General features: G+C 39.6%; 1 protein-coding gene across 3 annotated transcripts in view; it reads left to right on the forward strand.

The window, feature by feature from the left end:
- The window catches only part of rgs3a (regulator of G protein signaling 3a), a 153,038-nt gene that overhangs the window by 91,561 nt on the left and 46,390 nt on the right, over window positions 1–15,087 (forward strand). For all 3 annotated transcript variants that reach the window (XM_041058710.1, XM_041058707.1, XM_041058708.1), the window contains one exon: window positions 4,337–4,471. In XM_041058710.1, coding sequence (XP_040914644.1) covers window positions 4,337–4,471 — 135 coding nt within the window. The remainder of the gene's footprint in view (window positions 1–4,336; window positions 4,472–15,087) is intronic.

Below are 15,087 nucleotides of genomic sequence, written 5' to 3' on the forward strand. Positions count from 1 at the left end.
GGGTAACTGATTGTTTCTGGGACTGCAGCCTGAGTCACTGCCCAGATGCTGTTTAATGCCAAGAAGCAACATGACCTTAACATGAAAATCCCTAAAGATTTGCTTCCACAGAGTCATGTAGATTCCAGTGAATTCCCTTCAAACTCAAAACAGTTGAAACGCTGAAGGCAATTTGGTCCCAGCATGAAAACTATGTTCTATTATTTGGTCGAATTTCAGCTTTTGAAGTTCCTTTAACACTAAATGAAAGACAAACATTCTGTATGCATCAGAAAAACTGAAATACCACTTAAATCTGTTTGAAACAAGGAGACAGCTGTCCTGTGAGATATATTGCAGTGCCAAAATTATAGAAAGCTCCAGCCTGCTGCAGATGATTCCTGCCTAAAACATGTGGTCTGTAACCAGCTGTCAACAGTTTACTAATTTACAGGAATGACTGATTATTTTAACTGATGTAATGCCATGATGTGGAAATCACTGTCAGGAAAACTATCCCAGACAGATGCACTAATGAATAGTTAGACATCACAGCACTTAAGCTTGTAATAGTGGTAAACAAAAATAAACAAGAGAAATGGAAATTGATAGCTGACAAAAATAAATCATTATTATCCCCCTAGCTGAGCATGGTACATCTTTAAGATATGACACAAAAGAAAATGTACTAATGTGAATGCTGTATTACTCACAATAAGAATGACCTCTGTGTTATGCTAGATTTGTCATCATCTGTTACTCCCCCCTTTTCTCTCTACCCAAGACTAAATGTGCACGATGCTAGTAAGTGGTTTACAGTATAGTATGCGCTGTGTGCCTCATATTTACACACCAAGACTGTGTAAACACGCACACTTCCTCTCTTTGACAGATTAGGCATGTAAACCCTCCTGCAGCTCTGAGACTTGCGGCTCACTATGACTCACAAAGCAGAGTCCCAGCTGGCTGGCCTGTTGTTTTTATTTCTGAATGATTGTATCTTGTAAATACGTAGCTGCAGTAAGACTGTATTCATAGTAAGAGTTCAGACTGGTATTTTGTACAGATTTTAAAGCTGGATGATTGTGTGCGTGTGTGTCTGTGCATGTATGTGTGTGTGGATGCAGGTGCATACATGCCTCTGGGAGCCTGAACCGCTCTATCGCAGATGTGTTTTCTCTAATGTGGGACAGTAGGGAGTTGCCTGGAAAAACCTTGCCATATGAGGCATATATATATGTAGATATATATATATGTGTGTGTGTATATATATGTTATTCATCTCAAATGATTAATAACTAAGGGTTGAAGGATATCGAAGACAGAGAAACATGAATACATCACACATCAGTTGTGGAAATTTGAAATATATTATTGGCAAATGTCTGTGTGTGTTTGTATCCATGTGCAGTTTGTGAGGTGTTGCGTTGCATGTGCATTAACAGGTGTCATTAGCGTTACATGACTGAAGGTTAGTTGTCTAAGGGTGTGACCATGGGTCAGTTTGGAGAAATTCAGAATGCACACTGCTCCATCTTAATTTTGGCCAGGCATGAGTAGCTTTGCTTTGCTCTCTCTAGCCAATGTGATACATGTAAATCACAATATATGCAAAGATTACTTAAAAATGATTAGAAACACATCCTTAATGATCACAGCCTTCAGTTTTAGGTAGGCAATAATATGTCCTCAAAGAGTCCGCTTCACAGGGACCTATGGATGCAGGATTACTGTCAGCTTGATGACTCTGCTTTTTCCACTTTACCCACTGGGTTTTGAGGAGTTTTTGCTGACCTTTCCTGACCTGTACAATATCATGTAATCCTTTATGTGAGAAATCAAAAATAACCTTAGATAGAATTATGAGATTTTCACTGACAGCAATATTATAAGGGTTTGCACAGCAGCTAGTTGTTTACATTGAAGCTGGCATGCCTGTGTATGTGTGTGTGTGTGTGTGCATGCGTTCCAAGTATTATGGCCTCTGTTGCACCTTTATAGTCTCAGATTCAGTCCAAATGATGGATATCAAAGAACATCAACATTGATTTCTGTCCGCCCTGAAAAAGACCGTATTTCATCATCTCTTGGCGCAATTGAAAACAGTCAGGCTTGATTCCATAAATGTTTTTGCTGTCTAACCTGTTTCTCTTTGTTTTCTTTTTGTCTCTTTATTTCTTTACTTTTGAATTGAAAATTTGTCTTTATTTTTTTCTCTTACAGTACCTCATGTGTTATTCTTTTGTTATTTTGCCTCAGTTCTGTGTTTCTTTGTTTTCTGGATATTTGGATTATTGTATAGTATTGTTTTGCATTTTATTTAATAATACTCCACATTAACACACAACTCTGCCTTGTGTGCAATACACGCTTTATGCTCTTAAAAAGCAAAACAGTCTTTGCATTGCGACCATTGATGCAGGTTTTAAATGCCTTTTTACCCTTCATTAGCATCACTAATATTGACAAGTCTTTAACCACCAAACACTTTGTGCCAGTAGACACTAGAACAGCAGCATTCCCATCTTCAACAGGACACTGAGTGACATTTAAATAGACAAATAATCCACAAGATAGCAACACAACAGGGCATGCAAAAGCCCATGCAGCCAAGAAAGAGGCAAAGAAACTAGCATCATGATTCACCACTGACCAGGGCAGTGGGCGTCAAGAAAAGCCCTCAGGACTTCAGTCAATCTCTGAAGACTTGCACAAAATGGAAAAATCCTATTTATAGCCTGACTCGTACCCAAAAATGTCAGGACACAAATGCTTTTCCCTGACACTGCCGGAAGCAGAACAACCGAGGTAGATGGAGATGATCAAATTGGAAAGAGGAGAAATTGAAAAAAAATGTACTTCAGAACAATAGGTTCCTTTCATGTTGGACTTTAATAAGAAAAATAAAGAATAATCGAGACAATTCTTCAACTGAATACACCTCAGTGATATTACAGCAGATGTGGGTGAGAGGAGCTGTTGTGAATGTGTATGGGTGCACAAGTGACTACATAGTGATTTGGTAGTTTGGAAGTTAAAGAACCATTTATTTTTTTGATTTGAGGTATGCTCAAGAATGTCAAAGCGCTACAATATTGCCCATCAATTGAAGATGATTTATTATCAAAACAGTGTTGTGAATGTTGATATCACTGGAAAGAAATTTAAACTTTTCTGCTGAGTCTTAAATATTTTAGTCAGAACATCTTTGCTGTTTTTCATTCTTTGCTTAAAACTCAGCAGCACAGAAGCCCCAGACCCCAGACTTCAAAATGACACTAACTGGCACAAAGTGTTCTTATCCCAGATATCATACTCCAATTCATCTCCCTCCTTAAACTTTTTAAGAGGTCTGCTCGGAAGCTGTTTCCAAATTAGGATTTGGAGCAAAAATCGACATGAGCTTCATCCATTATATCAAAGATTTTTTTTTTTTTATAAGATCTGTCTTTTATCAAAAGTACATTGCTGGAATCATGTCCAAAAACAAATGAGCCCATTAATCCATTAAAGATTTAATCTGGACATCACTGAGATCAAACACAGATTCAGGATGTCCTGGGGAGTCAGCCGAGGAGTTTTTATGCCCTTGTCAGTGAAAAGCTATTTGACCAAACTCTGCCAACTCTAACTTAACCACTGGTTGTCAAGTATTTATTCTGATGTATTTCCCAGCAGGGTTGTATTGATTTGTGCTCTTTCAAGAGTACCATCTTGCCATTAGTCACATAATTATTTTGTCAGCATATCAAATTCTGCCTGAAGTGGATACTGGCTATTATCTAATTTCACTAATGCTAGCGTTTTGCTACCCACAGGGCTGTGCCACACATACTGCACTAACAGGGCCAGTGTTGGTCATGAATACTATGGGTTCTTCTTCTTCTTCTTTCTTTTTTTTTTTTTTTGTATTTTGTTCTGCTGGACACACGCAGGCACACGAACATGCTCGTACACACACAAAAGAGTTTAACACCTCTGATACTTGTGATGGATTAAGCTCTTTTGCTAGTCATTATCCTCTTTGAAGGCACTCTCATCACACACACACTCACAGACACTGGTAGGTCTCATCTTAAGGTCTCATTAAAGAGGGGCCATGAGAAAGGAAAAAACTCTTGTTTTGCCTCACCCATTTTTCACATTCATACTTTCTATTTTAATCCTCTAATTTGTTCTCTCGTGCTCTACCCATCTTGAACTCTTTCACATCCAAGGATCAGGAAACACTTCTTTATTTCTCTGACAGTAGATGCCTAATTGCCCCGTTTTCTTTTCCGCCACCCCTTTTGCTTCTCACCCTCTCTCTCTCTCTCTCTCTCTCTCTCTCTCTCTCTCTCTCACTGTGTGTCTCTAGAAGTGTGACTGCCTGCTCAGCCTGGAAGCCTATTCAGCAGACCAGAAGCGCCGCGTGTGTCAGTGCCTGAAGGACAACATTGACAAGCAGCTCCAGCTTCACCGGAGGGAGCCACTCGTTCCGCATTTCGAACAGGTATGGCACACGGACACACACATTTAAGAGCATTTCCAATTTCGATTGAGGCCAAAGATGAATCAGTAAACACATGAACACATGGCAGTGCATATATTTGTGCATACCCCCATCACAGATGCCCCGCCAATGCCACACAAGCATGCACACTCAAGTCAGTAACGTATAACACTTTCCTGCAGCTCACACTGGCATCACTACGATTTTCCACTTAAGTCTTACATTTCTTTGGGGAACTTTAATCCTGCCTTCTATCTGCTTACATTTGAATAGTTGCTGTGCTTTAGTGGAGTGTCAACTCCAGTGTAAGTCCTGCTTTGCTCTGCTCAGTTACAGTTAAAGAGTAGAATAGATGTTTGCCAGCAAAAGCAGGTTTTTAGATACTGCACTTCATACACATTAACTAAATTTCACCTTGACAAAATGACAGTGTTTTGACTGAGTACTGTGGTAAGTTATATTTGTTGTGATAATTTGAAGAAATAACCACACTAGACCTCACTGAATTGAAAGTACCAAGTGTTCTGTTGTGTGCCAGGTTGTCTGTGTTGAGGTGACAGTGGTGATATAAAAAATAAATATTAAGTTTAATTTTCCTTCTGTAGGATTTGAGGTTTTGTATTTTCACTGACATATTTGTATTGATGTTCTGCTTCAGTCTTGTTTTCATAGTACTGAGCAGGTGTTGTTTGCTTTTACAGTTTCCCCTCCATATATATGATATATGATATATTTTGGACCATATAACTTGGTCTGCTTGTGTTCATCTGACAAATATAAGGCCAGTATTCACTTTCCTTTTAGCTCTGTTTTTGGTCTCCTCCCACTCCTAGCTGGATGTGGTTTGTTTGTTTTTGCTGAAAACAGCTGGGTGCTGCTGCTGAGAACACGCAATGAGAATGGTAGGAGTGAGCTAAAACAGCGGAGTAATGGGCTAGAAAGCCAAAATAGTGAGCTGAAAGATGCTAAAACTCTCCATCGAGTGAGGGGAGCTGCAGAATTTGATTAAATTTCTCTGTTTGTCACTATGACTGACCGAATACATTCTGTTTTGATCTGTCCAATATAATAATATACATAATACAATATATTAGTTAGAGCCTCTTTAAGTTTCTTTTTACAATTCATCTTTGTAGACCTGTTATACTTCTTGGAAGCAATGAAATGAATTAGATCAAATTGAGTTTAACCAAATCCAATCATGCACATTTTATGATGCACTGAATTGTTTCTGAAAGAATCAAAACCAAATTTAATCACTGGTAGATTAAGCCATTACACCCCTGTCCTCAGTGTAGCGCAGTGGTGGTGCAGGGTGTTGTTAAGGATGCACTGTAACTGATCTTTAAGTGCTCACTGGTCTTTGACCGCCCTGATTAAGAGGGTGGCTGCTGGGGCAGCTGTGAATGAGATTGCCGTGGCCCAGTTCGGTCATTTCAAGTGTTACCCAGAGAAATCTACTCAAAAGGTTTTTTTTTTTCTTTTCTCATCAGGTTTACTAATTGCTATTTCAGGAAATTTCAGTGAAAGATGTGTGAATGGCTTGCAATCTGGAAAAACTTTTGAAGAGAGAGATTTACGTCCTTTCATAGGTTTGAAGTGTGGACACAATACTGTCTGTAATGCACATTTATTTGTATAGATTTTAGCAGATGATTTTTTGGATTTGCCAAATTTCTTCAACACGGCTCCCATTTCTTGCTTCTTTCATTCCTAAAGCTTTTTTCTTTCATTACTTTCTTCCTTACTTCTTTCATTTCTGATGAACAGCAGAGACAGCCCATTCACTTCATCAATTTAAAAGGTGTCCAACCCAGTTTGTCTGAGTTTAGCTGAAAGGTGATTAAAGGGATAAATAGCCTTGTGTGTAGATGGCACACCTGTTGTACATTAGGGCTTTATTTCATCAGCACATGAAAGAGAGAAAGAGAGAGGGACAAGCCGACAGTCTTTCATCCCTTTCTCTCTCTCCATGTGTGTATTTATCTCTGTGGCCATGTACACGTGTATCTTTGTCCATATGGTTTATCTGAAGAGGTTCAGGATGACACCTGAGCACCCAGAAGTGAATTTGGCCCATGTTTTAATACTCTCCAAAAAAAAAAAAGGGTGAACATTATGAACTTTGCCCCAGAATTCAACAGATAAGCTTCCAAACAGAATTTTTCTGTTACAATGTTTTCACACTCATGCAGTGTGTACACACATTCTTGCTTTCCACAGAAACACAATGGGAATCGTACATGTTGCTTTTCTCGCCTGTTTCCTCCCATGATCCGTGTCAGTTAGGCGCACCCACCTGAATGAATGAACACATTACACACACTAAATTGTCCAATGCGTTCAATAAGTAAACAGCTTGGTAAGCATGCTAAGTCACGTTAGGTCACGTTAAGTCAATACCATTTACTCAAACTCTATTGACCAAACCAGGGCACTGATCAGTATAGATGTGGTAAAGAAACTGCCCCGATGTATTCTATATCCTTGGCCCTAAAATAAGATTGATTTAGCGATGTTCCTATAGTTTGTGTTTTAATGTCTTTTAATCTATACAGAAACAAAAAAATACAGCAGATACATGTCATTATCACAAATGAACAGTGTTTTCAGATCTGGCAGGCTTGGGGTTGGATATGGTTTCACACATCACACATTTTCCTGTAGACAGGGAAACATAATTATTCCTGAAAAAGCAGAATTATACATGCAAGGATGCATGTATGTTCTGCCCTGTGGAATTATGCCTGTATACCTTCTTTGTGTGGTTTATTAGAACCTTTTACTGTAATCTCTTATTAAATGGAAGTCTGAATGGTGTCCTGAAGGCAAAGGACTACATGCTTAATCATAACATTTTTATAGCTAGACAAATTAGTTCACTTTTGATTGCATTTCTCCAGAGTACCTTAGAGGCACATAGTTTGTATTCAGTCAACTCCAAATGTGTTTAATTATATGTAAATCAGCTTTGTCGAGTGCGGGAGGCATGAGGGGAATGCCTTTGTGGTATTTCTGTTGCATGGGACCCTTTAAAAATGATATCATATATGGAAAGTTTCCTTTGGGTAATTTCATACTGGTAGATGAAAGGAGGCCACTTTCCTATACATAGACATGTAGAGACACATGTGGGTCAGATCTTTTCTGTTTCTGGACTCATAACATAAAAGAAGAAGTATAAAACTCAAATTACGCTAAACATGACAATAATCTGATGCAGTGTCCCACTGATTGATATAACTGTAAACATACTGTTTGTATCTTGATTTAGCACAAATTGTCTTTTATTAAGTACTATGCACTTGTCTCAGAATCATTAAATTGTATAATGTAGAGTCAAACAAACATCTCAGAAAATGTTCCTGTAATTCAACATGGAAGAAAATTCCTTTGGTAGTGCTTAAATAACTCCATTTCTACCCCACTGTGACTGCTGACTCAACACTAGAACTTACTTTGTAAACTGAAAGGAGTGTATCTTTGATGCACTGTGCGTGTTCCTGCCAGTGAGTAAGAATTGCAGCAAAGGAGCTTTAGAAAATTACCCATTGAATCACACATTTCCCTTGTGTCAGAAACTGCATTTTGTCCTCTCATGCACAAAGCCGAGTAAATCCACACTTCGCTGAAGCATGCACTTTACTCAAGAGTTATGTTCAAGTGTGCAGAGAGGGCAGAATCCTCTCCAAAGGGGAAAACACACATACTGTGGAAATCACATCCATTCTATGCACTCGTGTTACTTTATTCATTCATGTTTTTATAGCAAATGTGGTTGCTCCGCCACTGTGTTGATGTCAGCAGCTGCCCTAGTTCCTCTGATCCCTGAACACTTTGATTGCTTCCCATTGGAAAAATCTGGACATGAGCCCTTTTCTCTTGGAGATTTTCTAATCCTCCAGTCCCTCTGAGAGCATGATGAGAGTTTGCAAGTTTCTGTTTTGTGTGGAGCTTCGTTTTAAGTCAGCAGATGGTAAACAGAGAGATTTAGGGCAAATATTTATGATGACTAACCTCAACTTGAATAACTGATGCCTCTGCCTTTCTGACTGTTTCAGTCTGTCAGCACCATACTGTGACGTTACAGATACACAGAAATGACTTGCAGTATGGGGGTCTGTGACTCAGATGGGTGGCGGCCAGGGGGATGAGATAGTAATGGAGACGGATGAGAGAATATTGAGCAGCGGGTGATGTTACACTTTCAGGTTTTATAACAAGGGATGATCCTGGACAGTGACCTACTTAGAGACCCTGCAGCAGCAGTTGGTTTGTCAGGGTCAGAGAATTGTTGCTAAATCAAAATATGCCAATACAATCTAAAAAAAAAAAAAATTTTTTTTTGATGATTTCATCAACATATTTAAGCTCCAAATTAATTCACATTGAGATATTGTAATTAAAAAAATGTAAACGAGTTCATGTCTTGTACAGAAAGGCAGATTATTATGACAAACCTGGACCATTTGTTAATTTGAAAAGAAAATTGGTGAATGTTGCAGTTTCTCTCAAATTACTCTAAATTACTGCCAAACACAAACTGCGGCACTATTTTTTTATGATAAAGAGCCAAGGAACTAGACAGTAAATAAACATTATCATTATCATTAACATTAACATATAATCATTTATATAATCTATAATTTTATTTGTTTCTGCATTCATGTACAGAAACAAACACTTAGCCTAGTGGTCTGGTATCCAATAGCCATTAAAAATCTCTGAGCTCCTTCCTTGAAAAGCTTCCGGTACATTCTTGTCTGGGCAGCATTAGCCGCTAAGCTCCTGGAAAAATAAATTTGTTCAGCTGCACACACACATGCCCTCAAATGGGAATTTAAGCAGGACTGGCCATTTTGAAAATGACAGACGCACTTCATCACACACAGTTAGCATTTGATGAGCAATGCTGGCACTCCCTCTCTGAGTCAGAGGAAAGCAAACTATCTGCAGTAAAAATTGCACACATTTTCAACATGAGAGCATAGGCTCACATGAACAGTGGAAAAAAAAAAAAAAGATGGCTGCTGCTAATGAACAAAGTGTCTTTTGAGGTTTGGAGTCAGCTTGTTCTGTTCTCTTTCTGTGGCTGTCTCATTTCGCATTTATGAGAATCTGTTTTAGCTGCTGAAGTGGTTATAATACAGCATTTATGTTGGAGGAAGCAGTGACGCAGTGTGACAGGGACCCTCTCTGATTCTCTCTCCGTCTCACTCTTTCTCTCGGCTTGTCAAACTGTTTATTCCTGATGAAATTTAAGAATGCAGTGGTCTCTCCTCTCCTCTGTTTTCCTACTCTACCATGTCCTTCCACCTCTGGCAAACAAGTATGCACTCGATCAATGATACACGAAGCTCTGGACAGATAGGAAGTGTTAGTGAATATGCATCTTTTGAGCAGCATATTCTCACCACTAGGACACACTGCATTTTAAGCAGCAACACAAAATAACAAAAAGAAAATAAGCAGATTGCCATTTTTTCCATTTTGACTGTAAAGACTGTAAGGATGGCCACACAAACTGACACCATCATGGCAGCGTCAGCTTGACAGGATGTGTCACTATCCTACTGTATTTCCCAGCATGGAAAATCAGCTCTTCAGAAAAGCAGCAGCTTTTAACACGGTTTTTATTCACTCCCCCGATCGGCACCACCTAATGTACTTTGTCTGCTCCTTCAGTCTGTATGACACATTCCATGTGTGCGACAGGCATCAACTAATGCGTGCGACACCCTTATATATAGTATAACACCCGTATTATCTGCCTGTGCATGTGTGATAGAAAAATAAAACACAGGGACTCGTAGAAAAAACAGCTCCGCAGCGCTACTACAGGTTAGACACTCTGCAGGGGACCTTTAAACTTGCAATAACTGATAAATGTGGCCACTTGGAGGCAGTGTAAACAGCATTATAATTCATTTGGAGTTGTGGTTTTGTCCACCCAGCAAATGTGCTGTAAGTTATTGGTATTTACCAACTTTTACTCAATAAATACTTTGCTGTGTTCACCAGCTTGTCACTAACCCTGTCTGTTTGATGTTTGGTTCCCCACATTGGACATGTGATTTGCTATAGAGCTACAAATCTACAGTAGAAGTTGTAGAAAGTTCCAGAGTAACTGAAAGATGACCAGAAGGTCGATAGAGAATGACGCAGAGTGAATTTGTACGAGACCAGGTTTAGTTTCGGGTTTCGTATGGGCCTTACATAGCAGCGGCTTATCAGTGATCGAAAAAAGACTCTTGGTCATCTTGGCAGTGAGAGGGGATTGTCAGGAAGATGCTGATGATAGAAGAGGAAGCATATTGGAAGTGATAGTGTGATGATGGACAGTGTGTTGAGCCAGTGACAGGTGCAGTAGTAGGTATTCCAGCTTAGAGTTGTTAGGAGAAAGACAGCTTCACTGGGTTATAGCAGGAGACACTATGTGACACAGGAGAGTGTGAGGAGATAGCTAACAAGTAGCTGAAAGAAGGAGTGTGTCTGATTTTTGACAGTTTATTTTCAGGGGATGTCCAATGAGGATAGGAGTGAGCTATGAGAGAGGTTGCTACACGCCTCATCATGAAGGGGGATTGATAAACATTAGAAATACAAACATTTAGACTGTACATGTCAGGTATGAGGAGTCACAGTCTTCTTGCACTCAATTTAAAAGTCTGGAAACAAGATCTTAAATGTAAAGAATCTATCTGTATGTATGTATGATATGGGCAACATCTGTATCAGCACATGTTCACATGATTAACATTTCTCTTGCTCTCGTTGTTTTTCTGCAACTTTCCCCTTCATTGTCTCTAATTAGACACGGATGAATTGCATTTGTCCTGTCTTTGCTCGTCTCTTTTCTTCTCACATGTGTGTGCACAAACACACACACACACACACACACACACACACACACACACACACACACACACACACACGATACACAAATGGCACACTGCTTACTATTTTTGGTATGTGTTATCTCTCGAAGTGTGACATTCAGATTTAGAACTGGTTCAAATGGAGCAGATATGAGGAACCACTCTGAAACATTTCATGTATAGTGATATCACGGTGGAGTTATGACGATGGTATGTTACGTTACGTTTCTAAGAGGATTTAATGGCAATGGAGTAGTCTGCTGCCCAAAGATCATCTGTCAAAAAGCTTAAATGCAGACCAGTGTTTATACCCAGCTGAGCTGTCAGTAAGCAGGTGGTACCATTTTCTCCAGGTGAGGCACTGGCAACATTCTCCCCCAGAACAGATTCTTCTCACACTTTAGTTCAAACCTTACTTTTGCAAGATTTGAAATTGTCATAGATTTTGAGTAGAGGGTTGGTGCTAACACGTTTGCAGAGCTTTTGCTGAATGTTGCCATGTTAGCATCGAGTAGCAGCATGTCCAGGACAGCTGTCCACTGAGTGGCATAGTGACCTGATGTGGATGCATATGTCAGAAATTTTATTTCTGGTGTATTCTCCTCATTTTGCTTTGATAGGGAATTTGACAATCCCAACAAGAGAACAATTCAAAGGCTGCAAAAGACTAAACCTCATCATGGCTCTTTTCTTTCTCTCAGTCAGAGACTCATATTCTCTCTGGTCATTTGTCTTCTCTTTTGTCTCTTCTACCACCCTCATCAAACTTTTAGTTCTCTACCTTTTTTAAGAGTTTATTGCGAATTTTTCTGCGCCGTCAAGTTTCACCTTCGCTCTGTCCGTCCTTACCACTGTCTTTGTTTCCCTTTACTGTCTATCTAACAGAGAGAGTCTCTGTTAGTTACTAACACAAACACGTGCATGCGCACACACTCATACATGCACACAACTCAGCGATGCTATTCATTGTGGCCTGTAGCACAGGATTAATTCCCTTGTCTCTCTTTAAACATTAATGATTTCCCTTTGATGGAGTGGTGTTTGGCTTTATTTTAGCTCACCTTTAACTATTCATAACTGTGTTATATAATGGCAATTATGCATCAGCACAGGAGCTAGTATAGATAAGAGCCTCGCGGACTCAGTCCTAAGAAGGTACAGCAGAGCATGAAATCCGTTCACTCTCAGTTTTAATTACACGCATTCTTTACACGTAAAAATGATGTTTGCTTCACTGAGCATGCAATGGAGCTGGGATAATAGTTTAATTTGCTAATAGTGAGGGTCTTTTTTGACACAAGGACGTTTGTGATTGGTAGTGTTTGATGACAGTGGTGAGACCGAGAACTTAAAAACATTCTGCTACCAATTAACCAGACGGAACAGAAAAAGAGCAAAGTGCTAGAAGCAGATGAAACTGGCAAACACTGAAATCTAGCTTGCCTCAAGTTGATATTCTACTTTTTAAATGTCAATCATTACTTTATGGATTATCCGGAAATGTTTCCTTGAGAATACCTTTAGCTAGAGACGGTGAGGGAGACAGCAGTCTGTGCAGTGTAATTGACAATGTTTAAAATAGCTATTTGAAAAGCCCATTATATATTAGCACATGATATGATTAGATAAGGCCTGATGAATAGCTTACAAGGCTCCCCTCAGGTCTGATGCAGACACATGGTCATTGTAACAGACAGAGTTGTTTGCGTGTGTGTGTGTCTGTGTGTGGGTCTTATTAGGTGTGAAAGACATGGCCCTTAACATCCTGCTCTTTGATAGGTTTTGATTCAGTGCTTTGATTTGCGACAGAGCAACTTCTAAAAATAGCATGTAGAGGAAGAGAGGGAGAGATGGCAAGCGAGAGAGGGAGAATGAAGGACACTGACTGCTTTGGTCTCCTGAGAGTTAGTTGCATTTGATCTTTTCATAACCACTGCTCTCTCTATGTCTTTAATACATCACATTTTTACAATTCCTCATCTGACTCTCTCACCCTTATCTCTCCCTGTCCCTGATTCCATCTGTCCTTTTTTTTTTTTTCCATTTCCCCCTCCTTCATCAAATCCCGTTTTACCCCCTTCTCACTCTCTCTCTCACTCTCTCTCTCTCTCTCTCCCCTCTCCCTGTCTTTCGCACACACGTTGGCACTTACGTTATTACCGAGCTGGGGGAGAAAGCTGGGACTGCAGCAACAACACAGACAAGAAACAGAACAAGGAGGAGAAAAGAAGCACTGACACATCCTCAAAAAAACGGACAGGGGGGGGAAAAAATCACATATGGTCACATTGGATTAGCAGCTTGAATCTATTCGCGCTGCACACGTGCTCTCTCATTGTGTGTATGTGTGGATGAACTGTATTCTTTGCTGTACTCCGGGACACACACTAAAAATAAGACACTTTACCCACTCATACAAGCAAGCAAGCACACTACGCGTCCAGATGCCTGTGTCTAAGGTAATGTATGTTATCATTCTTTACTGCTGTTACAAAAGTCAAAGTGAGAGCCCTTTCTGGATACCTCTCCTGCTGACTCTATCGTGGAGATTAGGATTATTGTGTTTGTTTGCTTGCTTATTCAGTGTGATCTAAATGTGTAAATGTATGCGGATTTGCGCGTGTTTAGGTTGTGTGTGTAAGTTGCACTGTTTGCGTGCCACAGCCACAACTATTCTGCAAATGCTCGTCTAGGTGAAGTCACAACTATTTGCATGTCAATCACATTTATATAACCAGGGATTTAAAAGAAAGATTTTATGTTGTGCAGTAACTGTTTCTTTTGAGATTGGTGATGGAGGATTTTTTCTTTTAATTCAGATGAGCAAAGATTAGTGGCTTAATCTTTTGTGAATTACATACTCAATATTTAAATTTTGTGCAGGAATGTTGCCTGTACTGTGCTCATTATCATATGTATGGAACAATGTTTCCTAATTAATAATTCCTTGAGAATGGGAAGGCAGACATTGAGACAGAAGTATTGGAGAAATCTGACAAATAGCTCTGGTGTGATTCATTCTTTGGTTGGAGGCTCAGGCAGCTCCAGAGGCAGGGAAGTTAAACACTTTGCCATCTTTTAGTGCATTGTTTTCACTGTCTATTTATGCATAGAGTTAATACAGTTCAGTTATTAGACTAAGTGTAGCAAACATTCTATACGGTCTTTCTGGTCGGAGGACGTGTTGATACAAAACCATCTTGGTTTGTGTCAGACATTTACCTCTTGAAGGATATTGTCAGTGATGGATAGTCGTTGACCTGAGGAACCGTGTAGAGAGACAGCAGGTGTGTGTGTCTTCTTCCTTTCATTGTCAAATGTTGCTTGTCACACTGAGGAGATACAAAAAAACCTTTCTCAAGTAGCACTGAGAGGATCTTGAGATAACTGAATGACAGAAAGGTGAGAGAACAGAGAGAGAAGGAGAGAGAGGGAGAGAGGCAGATAGGCAGATAGGCTGTGCCGTGTGGTTTAATCAAGGTTGTGTTATTGTTACATTAACAGCTGCACTTAGGACTAGATGTCAAACCTCAGTGCTTTATGAGTTCAACCAAAATGTGTCTGTGGAATCAAGTATCAAAAACTATCAAGTGCTCGAAGTTGACACTGAACGCTTGGTCACGTGTGTTATTTTTAATCTGATATTTTCTTCTAAATCGTTACTTTGGTTGGGTACTAAAGCAGAAAAAAAGGAAACCAGTTTCTTTAACTTTGGCACTGGCAAAAAGTGCCTTTTTG

The sequence above is a fragment of the Toxotes jaculatrix genome, chromosome 16 (genome assembly GCF_017976425.1).
Source record: "Toxotes jaculatrix isolate fToxJac2 chromosome 16, fToxJac2.pri, whole genome shotgun sequence".
NCBI classification, from domain to species: Eukaryota; Metazoa; Chordata; class Actinopteri; family Toxotidae; genus Toxotes; species Toxotes jaculatrix.